This window comes from Phallusia mammillata, chromosome 6, assembly GCF_965637545.1.
Source record: "Phallusia mammillata chromosome 6, kaPhaMamm4.hap1.1, whole genome shotgun sequence".
Classification (NCBI taxonomy): Eukaryota; Metazoa; Chordata; class Ascidiacea; order Phlebobranchia; family Ascidiidae; genus Phallusia; species Phallusia mammillata.
The window spans coordinates 23,709,327-23,730,699 of record NC_137257.1 but is presented as its reverse complement, the minus strand read 5'-3'; the positions used below and the strand labels follow the sequence as shown (position 1 = coordinate 23,730,699).

Genomic DNA, 21,373 nt, shown 5'->3' with positions numbered 1-21,373 from the left:
AAGATGTGATAAGAGATAGTACTAAACGGACAACCGTTGTTTCTGTTAAATCGAATTACCGTGCAGATTCGTGACAAAAAATCAATTCTTCTGTGACCCACTTTAATGTAAGTTGGTTAAATTAAACAATAAAATTGTTGTAATTGAACAGCAATAATCACTGCCATAACCAGTAGCAGGGTTGAAAATAACACTGAAAAGACAAAAGATAATGTACGAAAGATCATGAGCAAAGCCAATGATCTAAACTTGCGTTACAGCAAGTTAGCCGGGAACAGGAAAACCTAAACGGTTCATCGAACACCAACGGTTAGTTCCGCTGGAAAAACTTAAGTTTCGCCCAATATTTGCCGTAACTGCGACCTCACACAGGTCTTGGTGTTTATTAGTTTAGATCAGGGTTCGAGAACCTTTTTGCTCACAAAGACAACCCAACATTTTAACAACACTCGTTTAGGTCACATAGCTTATATTTCTTATGCCTTGGACAGTGATTTTTAAACTTTTGTATTTACGTAACGGTCGTTTCATAGTTGTTCCCGAGTAGGACTCGCGATCCAACCTGAATAAAACGTTTAAGCAAAGTAAACATTTAGCAAAATTAAACCTTAAGCTGACTACCAAAAGGCATTTTAAAAAATAACTTTCTTTCTTACTTGTGATAATGAAGAATACAACGTGAACAATACAACGTAATGTAGGATAAGAAAAAAGGTAAATATAAGTCGAAATATATTGTATTTTCCCTACACATTTTTGACTGGTGCAGAATGCAGTATTAAGGTCCTATAAAGTGTTTACATCGAAGGCCGCTTTTTTCACTAAAGGCCGCATTTTACATAACGCAAAATATGTTTCTAATCCCTTGAATTTTTTGAACACAACGTAATTTACACTTCAACGCTTCATCAAAGGACTGAAGGTCGCTTCGCTGGCAGAACTAAAGTTTTGCTCACAAATAGGCACACAGTGACTTTGCAACTGAAAGTGAGTTATAATATGGTATTATGTATATTACAAAAAAAGTACATTACCTTATACCCCAACCGTTTTTTTTAATCAAATAAACGTATAATTTCGTTTCATAGTTTTGTTTTGGTAATTAGTTTTAAGTAAAATAAGAATGTTGTACGATCAGCACTTGGCTTGACATTTGTCGTTTGAGTTTACTCAACACAAAACGCATGTGACTAAAACTGGTGTTTAGTTCATTCGAGTCGATTTTGAGATAATGACCTGGTTCCTGTAATTGATTGCGTAGTTTTTGATTTTAGCGAAGTGTTTTACAAAGCAGGATTCATGTAACAGAGTCGCGGTAGAAATAAGTTGAAACACTATAACATTAGTTTAAATTTTGCTGTCAATAGATTATTTGAACAACACATTATGACAAGACGTTTTAACTGTGAATGCAATAAGCAACAAGCTTTGCGACATTTTAGCTACAAAGTATGTGGATTCTCAATACCGCGATCACGTTTGCGGTCAGGAGGGAGAAGTTTGACATTTTTAACGTCAGGTTGTTTTCAAACAGCCTTCTCGCTCAACTGAACACAGATGAAACTGCCACAAAGACCTACACTGTTAAAATAGTTGGGGTGTTTCCGCTCGACACTTAATTGGTTTACATCACGCGACGTTTCGAACCAAGATTAAAAGCGAAATATCTGCAGTATTACCAGATTTTTTTAAAGTGTAGGTTGACCAGTGATGCAATTATCCGTGTGGATTTGTTTTATGTTACGTGGCATTCACCCCATTAACACAGTTTTCGATTTTGCCATTTATCTCATGTGCACATAAAACATTTGTAAATAGGCTTGTAGTTTCACAAATCTATATCTGCATTCGGTCGTTAAGTAAGCAATATTTAAATGTTATTTAAAACTCGCTTAAAGTGGCAAATAAAAGTTGGTAAGTTTTGCGTATGACACAGAATTGGGTCGTACCTTGAAATTTAAAAAATACCTAAAACTTTTATGTGTTGTCCGGGTGTCAAAAAACTACGACTGTGCATCTTTTTACACGAATACTTTATTTTAAGAACTCACGCGGGCCGGATGAATCGGATACGATTTGGCCGTAGTTTGTTGACCCTTGGGTTGTAGTTGATCTTGCAACTCTGCTGCAAAATATTGTTCTGAGCCGGTACATGAGCCAAGAATAGCAAAACGTAAACACTTCATCAACACATTTAATTTACTTTTAACACGTGGTGTCATTAAAACCAATTACACGCCTCAGCACGTGACTGGACTATTTGAAGGGTTTTGCGTGTTTAACAAAACAATATTAAATCTGCAAGATTAGACCCAACGTATTTAACCTAGAGGCATATAGCTATTATAATGGAGAGTTGTGTGTATAATGTTGAGCTGTTCTTAATGTAACCTGGCTACCCCAGTCCCTGCGGTCAATGTATTTTTATCAGCTACAATGATGAGACCTTACAGGTACACGACGTTAACGTAATCAAAGAAGTTTGGTTAAGTCAAAAAACTTATAAATTAAATCCACAGATTTCCTGAAAAACAGGTGCCCTATCGTGTTCAAGGCGTTTTTAGAATAATGTTTAGCTCATCTAAAAAAAATTAAACAGAAATCTGATTTTATACTTTGAATTTGTATTAGCGTTTATTAACATTGCAGTTCGTTTTTGCTTCGCTACGTAGTTATGATACCTAAAAAACTGTTTAAACGAGCGGTTTCGAATTACATTAAGGCAGTGCTTTTCAAACTTAAGGTCACGACCAAAACGAGTGTGTCGTGATCGCTGATTTAAATGAACTCTTAAGGGTTTGTTCTATTACTAACTAATGTGTTTTTACCTAAAGGAGATAAAGTTTTCGTTATGCACCTTGCGATTGTTAATTTCAGTTGGTAAAATCCAGAATTCAAATGTATTCATGCGAGTCTGCAATTAATGCTTTACTGACGCTAACCACAACCATTGGAAATCAATATTTATTTTATTTGGTACCAACCAGTATTGCGAAAACAAGGCCATTACAAACGTATAACTTGATGTCCTATCTGAAAAGAGGCATGTTGTAGGTGTGGTTATTTCTTAAGGCCCTCTTGACAGGTCCGGCCGATGTTTACCCCAAGCCCAGTTCATTCACTGTGTCCCGACGCATTTTTTTGTGAGCTCCAGTCACACAACGCTTTGTAATTGTGTGTGGCTGCAGCGCATGTTTTGCCATTATCAGTCAACCACCGCGTAGTTTAACTGCTTCGTTCGCGTTATCTCATAGTGTATGTACAGCATGAAAAAGTCAAAATATAAATTCAGTTGCAAAAGTTTTAAAAAGGTGATAGAAGTAAAAAGCACTCATATCAGAGGTAGTAAAATCCATATCTTGCATTGGGTCGTTTGATATTTAAAACGCCTTGAACTAACCTGATAATAAACAAGCAGTAGCATCAATTAAATCAGTTGATTGATTACTTGACATGTTTCCCGGACAACCAAACCGCTCTCTAAAGGTTAAAATAAACGCTTCAGGGTTTATTCCAGTGATAAATTTATGTTCACCTTAGCTGAGTAAGAGGCTTTGGGTTTTCAGAGGCAACACCGTTTTTAGTTCTTATACCTAGGACAGTGGTTTTTAAACTTTTTGATTTACTTTACTGTTGTTTCGTATTTTTCCCGGTTGGGACTCGCTACCCAAGCTGAATACAACGTTTAAGCAAAATACACAACTTAGCAAAACCAAACCTCAAGCGAACTACTAAAAGGCGATTTTCACAATTACTCTCTTTGTTAGTTGTGATCGCCTAAAGGGGCATTGATGTGCCATTAAGTACGGATGTGGGGGTCATAAGCTTTCGGCGACCCAACATCCACTAAGACTGAACAAAAATCAAAAAATATTGCTTTCCTGGTGCAGAGTACAGTACCATGGTCCTAAAAGTGTTATGACATCGAATACTGCGTTTTTTGTTGCCTTTAGGCCGCAGACTGCCTATCCTGGTTTAGATATTGGTTGAATTTTTCAAATACAATCTCATTTACAATTTAACGCATTGGTGAAAAACTAAAGGTCGTTCTGCCGGCGAAGTGTTGCTCTAAAGGTACCCCGTGACTGTGCAACTGGTAAATCAAAGTTCAATTTTTGTATCTTTCTAGTACCTGTAAATGTGTGTCTGTGATTCGGTCAGCCAACCTAGTCGATAGAGCTACTAACACTCACAGCACACACGGTTTTCTAATTACCGATGAAGGGCGTAAATAGCGGAGCTATTTTTTTAAAAAAAGTGAAACTGGGATAGCGTTAAATTTACCTAAATTTACCATCAACAACTAGGTTTTTAGGTTAATTTTATTGTTGTTATTTTTATGGAACCTCAGAATAACTCTTATAGCCCTAACCGTCAGCATTTTTTTTTTCACAAATTGCATTTAAAATGTTTAAGTGCGCTGAGTGTATGTGTTAGTAGTCTTACTATCTAATTCGGAATGTAATTACGTGCATTCATTTACCTTTTCGGACTTTTCTCTTCAGGAAAGCACAAAAAAGGCAGCAAAGGGGAAAACTATTCAGATATTGTGGATTATATATCAGCCTTTGTTTTTTGGGAGAAATAAAAAGATATGTCCGAAGCATTTAACAGCCCGATACAATTTTTGACTTTTTCCGGTCACGCTTTTTAGGTTTTGGGTAAATACTGTTTGTTGTATTAGGAATGTGCCACAGACGTGCTGTGTATCGGTTATCAAATTTTTATCAGTTGTAGCCTATAGGTTTTCAACCACGAACAATGCTTGTCTGCATGGCAAGGTAGCAACCATCAATAAATTTAAACAATGAAATACGACTCCAATGACGCTTTAACGATAAAAAGCCACTGTTGTTTCATCCATAGACATTTTCTCGTTGCGGTCCAACAAGGTTACTCTCAAACCGTAATTTGACTCATTTGTTTTTAAATAAAACGGGAAGAGGTTCAATAAAATTCCAGAAATTCTCTTGAACCATGAGCAATATAATTTTAGCACAACAGAAAACAATTCCTAATTCTTTTCAGCAAATAGTGCAATGCACGATGCTTAACCAAGTAACCGAAAGTCAAAATACTGGGCAAACATTCAACCGACATACAAAAAACATTTAGATGGGTACTCATAGTGGTCATTTTGGGTTCTTCTTGTGGCCCATATATAACCAAATTATGCAATGAGCGATAAGCGAGCAACACTTAGTTGGTAAACTAATGTTTTAAATTTTAACTGAACTTTACGAACAAAATCATTGATTAAAACAGGAGTTACAGCAAATCAGCATAGAATGGCAAAATTTTTTGGTTCCGCTGTCAAAGCTAAAGTTTGCTCAACGTATTACAATGTTGTTGCCGTAACTGTAGCAACGCTGGACCCGTGTTTACTATTTCAGATATCGGTTGATATTGAATTTTCAAATACAATGCGATTTGTATTTTAACCCTTCATGGATGAACTATGGGTCGTTCCGTCGGTGAAACTAAAGTTTGGCTCAATATGGATGGCGTGACTGTTCAACTTGGGTTTGTAAGTGCCATGCATAGTACAAAACAAACTGTGGGCATCACTTTATATCATGTTCGTTTACTCCAAAAAATCAAACGAACGTTTACATTCGCTACACACTTTGTTTTGTAAAAAGCTTCAAGTAAATTATAAATAACGTACGTTTGGCTGAACATTTGTCATCTCAAGTTTAATTTTACAAACCCATCTCATATCTCTGTTGAGTGGTAAAATGTTTCTGTTAGTTGCGTTTCTGGTAATATTTGTGAAGGTGACTTTAAAACTATTTTGGGTGCCTTTGTGGTACCTGTACATGTGTGTCTTCTACCCAGTCAGCCAATCTAAATCCAACTGAAATTGTCGTGGGTGGGCAATATCTAAACCTCCAACAGCCGCCATGCATACCGACGATAACTGTGCAAATTGTTAAAAGACTCGAAATTTGAGAGGACTGTCTCAACTGCCAACAGAATCAGTCAGTAAATTAGAAAGTAGGAATATATATTTCGCCTAATAATGGCATCATCAGTTCCTGAAAAACGCAATAGATCAACACCAAAATATCAAGAATGTAAAACAAACACAATGTTCTAAGCAACTCAACAACGCGAGTGTCGCCAAACACAAAATCGTTAAAAACCTTGCAAACCCAGCAACGCCTGGAAAGCCTAAAGGTAACACCTGTGAAAAGCTGGCAAGACCTACACCGTGGACAAAAGTAAAGAGAAAAAGGGGGGTGGCAAAAAGAAACCAAGGCGCTCGCAACTAAAAGCCGATAAAACGATAAAAAAGATAAAAAGAAGATAAAATTAAAATTAAAAATTAAACTGCCGTAAACCGTACCCAAAGGCCGTGCAATAACTGACCACAGACACACACAAGTCACACACAAGTATGAAACACGATCACGAAAATTATCGAATCTTGGGCAGCAACATCTTTTGAATATTAAGCGTTGCGCCAGTAAGTTTCAGCCATTTGGCTTCGCAGTGATCCAAACGATCAACATTGGGTTGCTCCACAAAGGTGACCGTAAAACATTCCGCGATATCTGGTCTCTTCATAAATATATCGTGGTGGTGGATGGCGAAGTGATGGCCCAGCGAGGCGTTGTCATTGTCACCGCTGGTTTTAAACGTGTTCCACACTGTTCTATGGCCAGACCAACGGGTAGAAAATTTGTTTTTAGTTTGGCCCACGTATCTGCTGTTACAAATCCTGCAAGTGGCCACATAGATGCCAAAATTGCTGCAATCCAGGGACTGCCTCAGGGCAATTGTTCTATCGTCTATGCAAAGTTTGTGTTCAGTAGACACCATAGATGTATGTGTACCGTAATGTCCGCATAAAGCACATCTTCCGCAGGGAGCCGATTTAGCAATGACCCCCTGGCTATAATGGGCCAGGCGCCTGTAATTAAGTAAATGGTTGCCCAACGTAGGTGGCTTCTTGTAGACAACTCTTGCCTCAGGCTTTAGTGTTTGTTCTTTTTTGGTCAAACGAAGGAGCCTGGGAAACGACGTTGCCCAGGGGACTACTTCCGTGCTGCGGGTTGTCGATGGAGGTTTGAACCTGTCTTTCCAGCTTTTTGCAGTCTCTATGCAAATGCTGATGATGGAGTCTGGAAACGCGGATTTCTTGCATTTAACCGCGAGCCGCAGCAAACTCGTTTTAAAATCGTCATCCTTTTCGTTAAGCCTTCTTAGGCGAGACGCTTCTCCCAAAACAACAGCGCGGTAGATATGCCTGGGGTGGTGTGAAGTGCCATGTAGAAAACATCTGTCTGTCGCCGTTGCCTTCACGTGGTCCTGTGTTACAAACCCACAGGGTGACGATGACGAATGTACGTGGTCTACATCTAAAAACTCGACTCTTCCATTGTCATCTCTCGAAACGAGAACGCGGAAGGTAAGATTGAGGCCTTCCCTAGCAAAGGCGTACTGCAACTTTGAACGTATGTGGGATGTGGTTTTGATCCCGGATGAGACCCAAATGATGTCGTCGATGTAACGTTTAAACACTTCAGCCCGCTTCAAGGTAGCCGTGATGGACTTAATGATAAAATGCATTGCGATGTTGGCAATAGAGACTGAGTGGTTGTCACCTGTAATGATGCCCTTTTGTTGACTGTAAAGGGCATCGCCATATTGGACAACAACAGCATCGAGCGTGTACATTGTAAAATCAACCAGGCACTTGCGACCGTTGTCGTCAAAATCGGATTGTCCCTGTAATGCGTCGGTAATAGAACGCTGGATAAGATCTTTGCCAACGCTTGGGTACAATGCAACTACGTCGGCTGCTACGACATACAATTCTGATGATTTTTTCGAACCAGACTGTGCTATACATTTTTGCCATTTGATCAATTCTTTTAAATAATGTTGACTGTCTTGGCAGAACTCGTTTACTTTGCACGAGCAGTATCTTTGGCTGATGGGCTTCAGGATGTGTTCCAGCAAAGCTGTGTAGCGTGAACAAAAAGTGTTCCCTGCGGATTGTAGCAGACGAATAGGTATCCTATCGATACTGCACGTGCGTAACTGCTCGGGTGTTAGTTTGTGTGTTTTAAACAGAGGGTACACGTAGGCAGGCTGGGTGTTGCTAAAGTATTTTGCTGACGGTCCCGGGACTTTACGCAAACAGCCAGAGTATTCCTTGCAACCAATTGTGTGGAAAACAATGTTTCCGATATAATTCCATGGTTGTGGAGGGAAACCACAAAAGCGTCACACGTGGTCTTGGTGTGTTTGACAATGCTGTTGAGGCTTGCAGTACTTTGGTCAAGTTGTTTGAACTGTTGTAACTCCCTTTTTATTAGCCGGTCATAATCAGTGAAATCCACAATAACGATCTTACCGTCTTTGTCCGACTTACAGACAACAATCTTTCGCTTCCGAACTGCTGCTCGGAGTGATCTTAGGCTATCTCGTAGTTTGGGTGGCAAGTTGTTGCGGTGCTTGTATGCCTCGTTCACCGTAGTTTCCACATTGCGTAGCTTGGATTCAACAAGTTTGCTGTAGGCAATAGTTTCTTCATTCAAAATGTCTTTATTAGGCCTGGAGTGTCTAGGTATCAACAACTTTTCTGGTATTTGCGGCTATCATTAAGTCCATCACGGCTACCTTGAAGCGGGCTGAAGTGTTTAAACGTTACATCGACGACATCATTTGGGTCTCATCCGGGATCAAAACCACATCCCACATACGTTCAAAGTTGCAGTACGCCTTTGCTAGGGAAGGCCTCAATCTTACCTTCCGCGTTCTCGATCCGAGAGATGACAATGGAAGAGTCGAGTTTTTAGATGTAGACCACGTACATTCGTCATCGTCACCCTGTGGGTTTGTAACACAGGACCACGTGAAGGCAACGGCGACAGACAGATGTTTTCTACATGGCACTTCACACCACCCCAGGCATATCTACCGCGCTGTTGTTTTGGGAGAAGCGTCTCGCCTAAGAAGGCTTAACGAAAAGGATGACGATTTTAAAACGAGTTTGCTGCGGCTCGCGGTTAAATGCAAGAAATCCGCGTTTCCAGACTCCATCATCAGCATTTGCATAGAGACTGCAAAAAGCTGGAAAGACAGGTTCAAACCTCCATCGACAACCCGCAGCACGGAAGTAGTCCCCTGGGCAACGTCGTTTCCCAGGCTCCTTCGTTTGACCAAAAAAGAACAAACACTAAAGCCTGAGGCAAGAGTTGTCTACAAGAAGCCACCTACGTTGGGCAACCATTTACTTAATTACAGGCGCCTGGCCCATTATAGCCAGGGGGTCATTGCTAAATCGGCTCCCTGCGGAAGATGTGCTTTATGCGGACATTACGGTACACATACATCTATGGTGTCTACTGAACACAAACTTTGCATAGACGATAGAACAATTGCCCTGAGGCAGTCCCTGGATTGCAGCAATTTTGGCATCTATGTGGCCACTTGCAGGATTTGTAACAGCAGATACGTGGGCCAAACTAAAAACAAATTTTCTACCCGTTGGTCTGGCCATAGAACAGTGTGGAACACGTTTAAAACCAGCGGTGACAATGACAACGCCTCGCTGGGCCATCACTTCGCCATCCACCACCACGATATATTTATGAAGAGACCAGATATCGCGGAATGTTTTACGGTCACCTTTGTGGAGCAACCCAATGTTGATCGTTTGGATCACTGCGAAGCCAAATGGCTGAAACTTACTGGCGCAACGCTTAATATTCAAAAGATGTTGCTGCCCAAGATTCGATAATTTTCGTGATCGTGTTTCATACTTGTGTGTGACTTGTGTGTGTCTGTGGTCAGTTATTGCACGGCCTTTGGGTACGGTTTACGGCAGTTTAATTTTTAATTTTAATTTTATCTTCTTTTTATCTTTTTTATCGTTTTATCGGCTTTTAGTTGCGAGCGCCTTGGTTTCTTTTTGCCACCCCCCTTTTTCTCTTTACTTTTGTCCACGGTGTAGGTCTTGCCAGCTTTTCACAGGTGTTACCTTTAGGCTTTCCAGGCGTTGCTGGGTTTGCAAGGTTTTTAACGATTTTGTGTTTGGCGACACTCGCGTTGTTGAGTTGCTTAGAACATTGTGTTTGTTTTACATTCTTGATATTTTGGTGTTGATCTATTGCGTTTTTCAGGAACTGATGATGCCATTATTAGGCGAAATATATATTCCTACTTTCTAATTTACTGACTGATTCTGTTGGCAGTTGAGACAGTCCTCTCAAATTTCGAGTCTAAATCCAACTGAAGCGTGCATTCATTTACATTTTATTTCACCACCGGAATTCAAACAAAGGAGGCGTCAGCAAACCTTTTGTAAAGTTGTTTGTAAGGCTCTTCTCAGTAAGGTGTAGCTGATGTGCCTAAACACGGCAACTGAATCGTCAGAACTCAAAGGGGATGACAATCATTAGTCCGACGTATGGTGATTTATCACCCTTCTTTTGTGGAAATTAATAGATAATTCCTAAACAGTTTACCCCAACCAGTGGCGTTAGTTTTTGTTAGCTAAAAGCGTCGTTCTACGGGGGTTTTTGTTTTTTGTTCCTTTTGAGTAATTAGTTGGCGTATTTGCTAGCCTGGCAACCAAGTTTTATTTCTTTTTATGTAAAGTCATCGCTACAATATCTTTGATATCTAAAATGCCTTTTACTGATCCGATACTAGTCAAGCAGTAGCATCAATTAAATCGATTTGTTTCTCGCCCTGTTTCCTGGACAACCAAACCGCTTGCTTAAGGTTGAAATAAACGCTTTAGGATTGATTCCAGTAATGAATATATGTTCACCTTGGCTAAATACGAGGCGTTGCGTTTTGCGTGTCAACAACGTTTAAGCAAAATAAGCACCTTAGCAAAACCAAACCTTAAGTCAGTGGTTCCTAACCGGGGTGCCAATTGCAATGCCCAGGGGTGCCGCGAGGTATATATTTTGCAATACTGCGACGCATTCTTTATTTTAACTTTATACTGCGACCCATTTCTTCTTTATTTTAACCCCATAAGTGCGGGATTTATTTATTTCTAACCGAGTTTCAGTGTGAATTAAGTTTCGCGTCTCGCAGTTATTCCCAGCTCCTTTCTGGAGAGTCACTGCGTGGGGAAGTCGCTGGCGGTAAGTAGATACTCCGCGGTAGGCCTTTGGATTCTCGCCCAGGATAAAAAAGAGTGAAAGAGATTTCGACTCGTTGCGTTTCTATCCATAAAAAAGTTTGAATAGCATAATGATGGAAATTTAAAGCGTATGCACAAGCAGATGCCCCTCGACGCGTTCTGGATAAAAATTTAAAATGAATATCCTTGCGTTGGAAAGAAAGCCACTGTGTTTTTGTTGCAGTTTTTCTCGTCATACCTATGTGAAAGTGCATTTTGCGTATTAACGTAACATAAAAACTAAAAAACGAGAACGACTACTTATAGTCGAGAAAGAAATGCTGGTGGCTTTATCGAATATGCCTTCACATATTAATGGACTTTGTGCAAGAAGCCAAGCCCAATCTTCACACTGACATTGAAAGAAATACATTTATTTACGCGCCCAATACTGTACAACTCATTCTGTGTTGTTTTATACAGTTATTTGAAATACAGAAACCTCTTGATCCAGTTTTGCCAGGGTGCCGCAAAATATTTATTTCTTTGATAGGGTGCCGCAAGGTCAAAAAGGTTGGGAACCACTGCCTTAAGTGAACTACTTAAAGGCGATTTTCACAGTTACTCCCTTTGTTACTTGTGATTGCCTAAAAGGGCATTAATCTGCCATTAAGTACGGGTGTGGGGTCAAAACTTTCGGCGACCCATCTTGGTTCAGCTATTGGTTGAATTTTCATACTATGTAAATTACAAAAAGTGCATCACAATATACCACAACCGTTTTTATTGGGGTAAATCAATTACCGTACAGGTTCTAGTACCTGTGAATGTGTGTCTGTGATTCGGTCAGCCAATCTAATTCGGAATATAGTTACGTGCATTCATTTGCCTTTACGAACTTTTCTCTTCAGAAAGGCACAAAAAAACTGCAAAAGGGAAAGCTTTTTACATATTGTGGATTATCAGTACTTTTTTGTGAGAGAAATAAAAATATATGTTTAAATCATTTGACACCCCGATACAATTCATGACTTTTCCGGTCAAGTTTAACGTTTTTGTTTGGTAAATACTGTTTGTTGTGTTAGAAATGTGCCACAGTCGTGTGTATCGGTTATCAAAGTGTAATCAGTTGTATAGGATAGGTTATCAACAATGAACAATGCTTGTCTAAAGAGGTTGCAACCGTCAATAAACGCATACAATGAAATACGACCCCCATGACGCTTTAACGGCAAAGCCATACTTGTTTTATACATAGACATTTTCTCGTTGCGGCCCACTAAGGTTACCCTCCAACAGTAATTTGACTCATTTGTTTTCATTAAAAATAGGGACTGTTGGGAAGTTTAATAAAATTCTAGAAAACTTAGGTTTGTATGAAGTATCATGCACAAAACAAGGCATCACTTTTGTATCATGTTTGTACAAAACGAGGGCATTGTTCGTTTACTCCTAAAAAATGATACGAACGTTTACATTTGCTATATACTTTTGTTTTGGAAAAAAATAACTTGAAGTAAATGATAAATAACGTGTACATGTGTGATACATGTTTGTGGTACGAGTACATGTGTGTTTAGCCCCAACCAGTGGCGTTGGAATTTGTTTTCCAGCAGGCTATTATGGAACAGTTTCAAGGTTTTTGTTAGCTAAACGCGTCGTTCTACGGGTTTTTTGTTCCTATTTGTGTAATTAGTTGTGCTTAAGAGTTTCGTGGGGTATTCAAGTTTTTTCAGCAATGTTTTTGAGAATTTTGGAAAATAAAATTTGTTCCATTTTGGTAAGTAAGATTTTGTTGTTGAATTTTGGTAAATAAGATTTGGGAATGCGGTTTCGGTGCTGTATAACAAATTCGTTTTGCATAATCAGTCATCAATTTATATCAATTCGAATCTTTGCATTTGTTCAAAAAACAAACATGAGCAAAGTTGTAAAAATGGATTCATTAAATTTTTATCATTTGCTTCTATCTAAAATAAACGCAACGAAAGGGCTATACATAAAAACGTGGTTTTTGGCGTCACATATTTTACGCCGTGCAAGCGCAATCCATTACCGAAACTTGAATGTCGTATTGTTTGAGTTCATACGATCTGGTTTCTGGAAAAGGAAAATTCATATCGGATTTAGCCCGCTTTGGTCACTCTGTTGCGACGCTCTTGAGGAGCGAGTAATAAAAGCAATATAAATAGAGTGGTATAGAAATTAAGCGTAAAGTTAAGATAAACATTTTAATTGACATAATTAGTTGCAGATTTGCTTTATTATTACACAAATTTAAACAACATTTTTTGAGCTTGCAACCGTTTTGTAACTACCGCATCATGTCGGAACAACAAGAAGACATGGGTGAAGGTAGGAAATTTATTTTAACAAACGATTGGATTATAAGTGTTTTCGAATGTTTTTTCAGCGCTTCGGATAACTCGTGTGAAGAATAAAAAAACAATCGTCATCAATAAAGATGCTGTTGACAAACTGTTTGCCAACGATGAAGTAAAGAATGCTCCAATCTGCATTTACTCTATTGCTGGTGCAACAAGAAAAGGAAAATCTCTCTTTATGTCCCTTATGCTTCAGTATCTAGAATTTAAGTCCAAAAATGAGGTTTGTGACATATTCTTTTTTGGGCAAACATTAAAGATCTAAGAGCCATGTTCTAAAAAATACAACTTCCATATTTCCAGGCAAATCGATGGAGGAGAAACGAATCTGTTGCGTTGAGCAAGGGATTTGAGTGGAAAGATGGACCAGATGGTGTCACACAGGGCATTGTTATTTGGAGCAAACCGTGTTGGCTTGAAACAAATGAGGGAAAAGTAAGGACCTGAATAATTAATAAATACACTCAGCCTAAAATCAACTAACGGCATATTCCTGAAAATATTTTCTGTTGCTGCCAGGCATAATATATAAAGAAATGGTGCTCTTCTGGCAAATGTTTACACATATACATTATTTTTAGGTTGCTGTTTTTCTCATGGATACCCAGGGTTTATTTGACAAAGAAGCTTGTGAATCTGTTGATATGCAACTTTTTACTTTGAGCACTTATCTGAGTTCGTATCAGATATTCAACTTGGATACGGTGATTGATGCCAACGACCTTGATAAACTTAAGGTAAATCAAGAAATTGAGTCGCGAGTATACAGCAAATAAAACACCATTTTTTCACTTTTGTTTTTCATATGCAGGTGTTTTGTAACTTTTACGATAAAGTTATCTCAGAAGACAAATGGAAATCATATCAGGTAAAATTTTATTGGTAGATACATCATTGAAGGGTTACCGAATGTTATGTTTAGTGTTTACTATTTTTATTGCGGAACTGGCAAAACATGGACTACGAATTCGGGCATGTTGGAGGGAGAAGATACACAAAGACAAAATTCGAAGAAGGCGAAGTGTCCGCCGAGGTGGCGGGCATGTACAAAAAAATTAAGCAATCGTTTCAATCACTTGATTGTGCATTGTTGCCGCATCCTGGGAAAAGAATCACCCAGCGCAGACCCAATGCTGGAGTTCCAACGATTGATGGTAAGTAAAGCTTTCTGGTTTGGAGCGGAATAGTGTTACCATGACACTAGTTCTGTAGGCCACGTATTTCACAAATCCCACTTAACTAGCCTGTGAAGTTGATTTTTGTTGCACAACTTATTCAAAGCAATTAGAAGAACACTTTGCAGTGTTCTCGATTATGTGTGCCGGTCATACATTTTTTAGTAGAAGGAGTCTATAGAAGAATGCTAGAAGACCAAGTAAACGTAACTGAATGTATTAAATTTGGGTAGATTTTTAATTTTACGGGTGCTCCACTGCTGTTATATGCATAATAAAAAAAAACGATTTTTGGTTCCTGTTCACGCTATGTTTGACGGCAAACTTTCACTGTCGAATATGAAGTGGAATGATAACAAAATATTCTTATTTTTTTTCATACAGATGTTGATGATGACTTCCTGGAAAGTTGTGATTTAGTGTTTGAGGAAATGTTTTCCAACCCAGCAGTAAAAAAGCTGAGAGCTGAACCATTGGTTGGAATCGATATTACAAACTTGGCTTACACAATCTCAAACCTGATGGAAACTCGTCAGTTTAACGAACACGTCATGTACAAAGTACAAAATGATAGTAAAACGTGAGAATAGCAGTAGTTTTTACAATTAATCTGGCTTTTTATTGTTTTAGGCTTGTGTACAAACTTACCTGCAAAAAATTACAATTCGATGCGAGGAAGGTTTGTTCAACTCCATCAAGGTCAGCACAGCGTTTAGTTAAGTAATAAACTACATTCTAAACATTTTTGTTTTGACTTTTTCAGGGGAAAATGGAACACAAGTATCGATCGAAACAGGAAATCGAACAATTCCATGGCGACGCTGTTAACGATGCCATGCGGAAATTTGACTCGGAAGAAAAGGGCGGGAATCGTGCTGAAATCTGTCAACATCGCAAAAAGCTTTCTAGCTCCTTGGAGGACCGTCATTTTATGTTTGATTGCTACAACAATTACTTACAGGTACGTTTTTTCAACTGAAAGTGTTGTTGTTTCAACTTTTTTGTTCCTTACCTAAGCAAAGCTTTTCTACAGGCAGGAGTGATCGAACTGTATGAAATATTACTAAAGGAATGTGCTGAACATTTTATCACAAAGGTAAAGTTCGCTTATTTTTCCGTTTTTTTTAGAGTATGTTTGAAATGGAAATCTTTAACCTCAAAGCTACATGAAAATTTCATGTTTTATTTGTATTTCTTTGTAGTTAAATTAATTTGTTTTCAGGACAATATGACTCTTGCACATCGAAAATTGAAGGCTACACGGATGTTTGAAAGTAAATCAGAACAAGATCCACTTGACGATGAGATTAGAGAAAAATTTAAAAAAAGACTCGGCAATTTATTTAATAAAAAAACTGGTTACGAGCTCAGAACCATTTCAGAACTCAGAACCATTTTAGAGAAAGTAAGAGTGTGAAGTTTGTTTTGTTTGATAAGATGAAAAAAATGGGGAAACCGTGGACTAACAGTGTTATCAGAAATCTATTTTAAACAGCTGGTAAATAAATGGTATAAATTTGACTTCTGTTTATTTTTTCAGGAAAAACAAAATGAAACACTGATAAAAACTCAAAACGCAGTGTTGTGGCAAATTTGCAAAGAAATGAATCAAGTTGGTAATTTATATTAGTTTTGTCCCATGATAACATATTTAGGCATGTTTATTGTCTTACAGCTGTTAAGTGGCAGAAGTGCTAACGAGGACCATATGAAGCAAATACAAAAAGAGGGTTTAGATCAGTTTGAAAATGAGATCAAAAATATGGAACTTCCAGTCTTAACACACGACCAAAAATCATCCTTTGAAATTGCACTAGAAGCTCAAATGTCCAATTGGAAGAAAATCAACATGTTCCATTCAGAGGCTTTTCCAAACTCGACCGGGTGGGATGAGTTTAGGCGTAAACTAAAAAAAGCTATCACATATCCGTTCAGTCAATGGCAATGGAAAAAAGTCATTTTTCGCAGGCCTGAAAGTTGGCGTTAGACAACGAGGGCAATAGTCATAAATGTGCTAACTGCACACACCTATCATCTTTGTATATAAGTGTGACCGTAGTTTTTATTCTAGCCTACCACTGAAACCATTAACGTAGTGTGGATAACACTTCTTGTAAAAATTCGATTGAGTAGAATGTAAAAATGTGTGTTAGTATTGCTTGGATTTGAATAAAGGCATAAAAACGAATGGCAAGTCTGTGCAGTGACAGCACCTTTAAAACTATTATTTTTTATAAGACAACGCACATTCGTCATACATTAATAGCTCACAGGTGTCAAAATGTAAACAGTGACGGAATGTAACACAAGTCCAACATGGCCTGTTTAGGGGCGTGTGAATACATTTCAGAACCGCATTGGAACGGAACGATTACAGGCAAAACATCAGGAAGTTGAAACACATAGAGTTTGTCATTTTGATATCCATCTCTATTTTAATATATTTAAAACACGATACACCAGGCCCATTGAAGGCGCCATACCGAATATGCCGCTAACTAGGCATTCACTATAGAGGATTTCCGAAAACATAGGCAGATAGTTTTCTACACAAACCAGACCAATACCAGAAAAAAATGACATTCCAAAATACTGCATATATCAGTGGTAGAAGTGCTAATAAAGTTGTCATTACAATAGTGGCCATAAATGCATGTAAAAAACTGTGAATAACATTAGGACCAAAATTTACATTTTCTCCTTGAGATTCACTAAAAAGTAGTGTGGTATTACTGAATATAGATGAACACCCTTTTCAACACAATAGATTTGATTGTACCTGAATATGGTTTTTTTTCCTATTATTCCTGCTTAAAAAACACATTTCAGGTTCTTATTTAATAAAACAAACACAAAGCGTTTCGACAAATGCTAACCCTATCCAACACACAGTAAAATTTTGATTGTAAATGGCTACATTCAACAACACATTTATGTCAGTCTCAATCAACAAATGGTTTGGATAATATTTTTGCTGGTGTGCCCAAGAAAGCCGAGTGGCTAGTACCTACGCGATCCTGGCAACCAGCAAAAAAAGGCTCCAGCAACCACGCAAGGGGTTAACTTTAGACCCCAATATCTCGCAATATCTCGAAAACCGTATTAATATTCGTGGTTTTAATATTTTTTCATACGAGTGTCATTGATGGTTTGTAAAGGCTTTATAAAGTATTGTGTTAAAAAATTTTTGTTCAGCTTCGTTAGGTTCGCGAGATATTGGGATCTAAAATGAACCCCTTGCGTGTGTAACGGTTGCAACATTATTGTGCAATGTTTATGGTAACGGTAGCATGTTATTTCGCAATAACGTTTCACACCACTAAAGGGAAGTGTTTACCCTCCTTTCTGCAGAGACTAAGGTTGATATTTCCGTTTCCCGGTAGTCATAAGTTATTTTCAGCCATTTTTATGGTTCCAGAAAGATCTAACACTAAACATAGTATTTATTCCCTTTTGACACATATTTCCGTCGGCATTTTCAGCGTTTCCGCAGTCGTGATTTATGTAGAACACGTCGCTTCCATCCTGTGTAAAAGCATATGGTGTTCACTAAAAGGCGCTATGGCACTATAAATTACATGGTTGCCTTAAAATAAATAATATACAGACATAAAAACCCTGATCGGGATTCGTCCCCGGGAGAGTCCTGGGTTCGAAACCCGTGAAAAAAAATAAATAAATAAATAAATAAATAATATAAGTATTATGAGAAAAAGAATTCATAAACCGGCTTATGTTTCGCACTGTTATATAAGCGTGGCCTTTGATGTTTTCGGCCTTCTATTTCACTTCTATTTTACTTCGAAAAACTTCTATTTTTTGGCTTCTATTTTTATCCCATGTGGATGTGTAGCTGATTTGAACGTTCGCCTTTAACGTTATTCAAGAATACAAAGAAAGAAGAGACATATGTGTGGCTGTTAATCAGTCAGCTGTTATTGAGATGCAAAGATCAGACTCCTCAAACAATTTCCAATGAACATCATAGTTTACATTGTAGCCACCTTTAACAAGTCGTCATCGAGGCAGCCGTGGCTACACGTGGTTGCTGGAGCCTTTTTTTGCTGGTTGCCAGGATCGCGTAGGTGTGGCAAGTGCTGTCACCTTGTGTTGACAAGGTTGTGTGTTCTAATCTTATGACTTGTAACTTTTGAAAAACAGGTAATTTTAGGTGACATTGCCACAAACCAGAGGAACATCATAGGTCAGAAGTGCACAACCTGCGGCCACAGAGACGAGTTTGTGCAGCCGTGGGCATGTTTTTATTAAAATGTATGTATTGTCGGCTATGACGTAAAAAAATGCTGAATGTTTTTATTTTCAAACTGCTTCAAACACATTTTGTGGGATTTGAAAGGGTATTACCAGCCTAGCAGACATTTGCGTCAAATTTTTTGTACGCATATTGTGTGGAAATAATGTGAAAAATCAGGTACCACAAGTGCCATAATAAAGATTATAACGACATGAACAGCTGGATAATCGCCAGACTGTTTAGCTCAATCCGTGTATCAATTTAGAAATTAATCTGGGCTTTTAGGTGCCACTACATGGTATATCTATATGATATAAACCTGTTTCTTTAATATTAACGTTAGTCATTTTGAAAGTGAAACAAGCAGGCAATTGGCGGACGTTGGGGAATATAAAGATCTGCAATGTGGGTGTCATGGCAAAAAGGTTGTGCAGCCCTGTCATAGGTTTGTAGCGATTACGTCATAATTTGTGCAAACCTTGCAATAGTTGTTTACCAAAAAAAAATTGTTTTACTTGCTAAAATGCTCGAGTTTACCCGCTTTAATCGTATGTTTTGTATTGTGCGGTAAATTTGGCGCTGTTTTGTGTGTGAGAAAATGTGCAAGCGCCAACGGCAAAGGCATAGTTGTACAGTTAATGTCACGTGCTATGAATTTATAAAACGTACCGCTGATGTAATGGCTCATAGCAGTTTTAGTCCTACCGCAGTTAACTCTTTGGCTTACTGTTTAATTACTTGCATTGAAATAATGTGTTGGTTGCTAGTTAAACTTGAATTTATATGTAAACTTTATTACTATTAATTTCTAACGACTTGTTTTGTTTCTCAAACATTCTATTTGAATAAGTTCTATTTGAATAAGCATTCTATTTGAATAAGTTCTATTTGAATAAGATTTTATTTGAATAAGTAATAAACAAACAAACCGAAGTGCAAGACACGTGTGTGGAGTTTCCAGGACTCTGTCCTGACAAGCCCAGGAGCTTAGGAGGTTAAGGACGGTGATATACCTCTTTAATTTGTAGTGACGCGATTATATCCTTGAGACTCATCAGCGAACAATACCATAAACATTCGATCACTACAGGTTGAAAATAATGATCCAACAAACTACATAACAGGCAGCTCGGTGGTGAAAAACTTAATATTGCATTAACAATTAGCAAAACAAAATACCTGGTTCAGTTTTAACTTTGGTAAAAAATTTATAAATTTATTTTACAAACAGACCAGGTTATGTTAGAGAATATTCCTTACAAATAATTACCGGCAGATTGCCTTGCTCTAATCTTTTCATTACTTCCTCAGACTCTGCTTTTTCCAATGCCGGATCAAAACTGTAGTAATTGAAATGACACAAAAATATGGTAAAAGCAACCTAGCTTATTTTATACAACACAGCAGCGGCTGTTCTTTTCTTTTTTAGTAAACAAAGTTTAAACATATTATTGTTTCACAACAATTTTGCTATCTGTTATTTCACAAAGTAAACTCAACTCAAGTCGACATTTATTTATCTTAAAAAAACACTTTGGTGTTTTAATATAACATTATTGATAATTGATCACTACCACTGATTTATCTTGAAGAAGTGATGTGTGTTGGCATGTTACCTATGACACTACAGTACATGAATTGTCTTATCACCAAGTAATACATACTAACTTGAATGAAAAAAGCACACCTATATTTATTTGTCATATTCATTACTAACACAATATGCCAGTATTTAAAAAACAGCATTTTGGGCATATGATAGAACAAGACTCTTACCTCTCCTTTTTTATTGTTGGGTTTTGCATTTGATTTGATGCTGGTTCATTATGACTTTGTGCATCTCGGCCTTTTCTATTCGCTTCACCTGCCAGGCCAGCTTCAAAAATGGAGTGTGATTGGATTATCTGTCAATAAAAAAGCTCTTTTGTAGTACACAACAGTAGAAAGATGCCCACAGATTACTCCCATAGTAAACAACCACTCTATCGATTCAAAAAATGTGGTGACAATTTTTAAACAGTAACCGACATCTTGTTGCAGGAAAAGTTGTGATAATAAAACCAGTCCTGAACATAGTAAACTATTTGCGCTGTATTATTATGATGTAGCTCATTGCACATAAACTACTGATGCGCTACTCGTGGCAACAGTATTTTATACTTTATTTTGTTTTTTATTGATAAAATTGTTTTTTATTCCACTGGCCATATTTGTTTTATTTTATTAAATTTCTTCTGCATTACTATTGGAATGATGTCGTTTTGTTAAAAAAGTTGGGTCCCCTGGTTTAGCTAATACCTCTTTGTTTCTAAACCCTCTTCCCCTGTTGTGGTACACTTTTGACATAAGAACACAAGTTTATCTACCAGGAAAACGGTGCAGAATAGTTGCGTTTTATCCTCGCTTTAGTTTTGTGGGCCTCAAGCATGATTGCTAACCTGCCAATGAATTACTGAATTTTGTCAAC

General features: G+C 37.9%; 1 protein-coding gene and 1 pseudogene across 1 annotated transcript; one reads left to right on the top strand and one right to left on the bottom strand.

Annotated features, from left to right (window-relative positions):
- Positions 1 to 5,904: 5,904 nt before the first annotated feature.
- On the bottom strand, positions 5,905 to 13,211 carry LOC145234538 (uncharacterized; annotated as a pseudogene).
- On the top strand, positions 10,262 to 16,638 carry LOC145234536 (atlastin-like). The gene is made up of 13 exons (XM_080099253.1): positions 10,262 to 13,447; positions 13,506 to 13,699; positions 13,780 to 13,911; positions 14,058 to 14,213; positions 14,288 to 14,344; positions 14,399 to 14,630; positions 15,036 to 15,211; positions 15,282 to 15,350; positions 15,415 to 15,612; positions 15,685 to 15,747; positions 15,874 to 16,056; positions 16,192 to 16,263; positions 16,327 to 16,638. Exons 1-13 carry the CDS (start codon positions 13,417 to 13,419, stop codon positions 16,636 to 16,638), a joined length of 1,875 nt encoding a protein of 624 aa, XP_079955379.1. The 5' UTR covers positions 10,262 to 13,416.
- The last annotated feature ends 4,735 nt before the right edge of the window (positions 16,639 to 21,373 follow it).

What these genes read in the sequence shown, in the direction of transcription:
- LOC145234536 (XM_080099253.1), top strand. Translation starts at nt 13,417, where the DNA reads ATGTCGGAACAACAAGAAGACATGGGTGAAG. An exon ending in TGGAGTTCCAACGATTGATG is followed by an intron (nt 14,631 to 15,035) that starts GTAAGTAAAGCT and finishes TTTTTCATACAG; the next exon opens with ATGTTGATGATGACTTCCTG. An exon ending in GTTTGTTCAACTCCATCAAG is followed by an intron (nt 15,351 to 15,414) that starts GTCAGCACAGCG and finishes TGACTTTTTCAG; the next exon opens with GGGAAAATGGAACACAAGTA.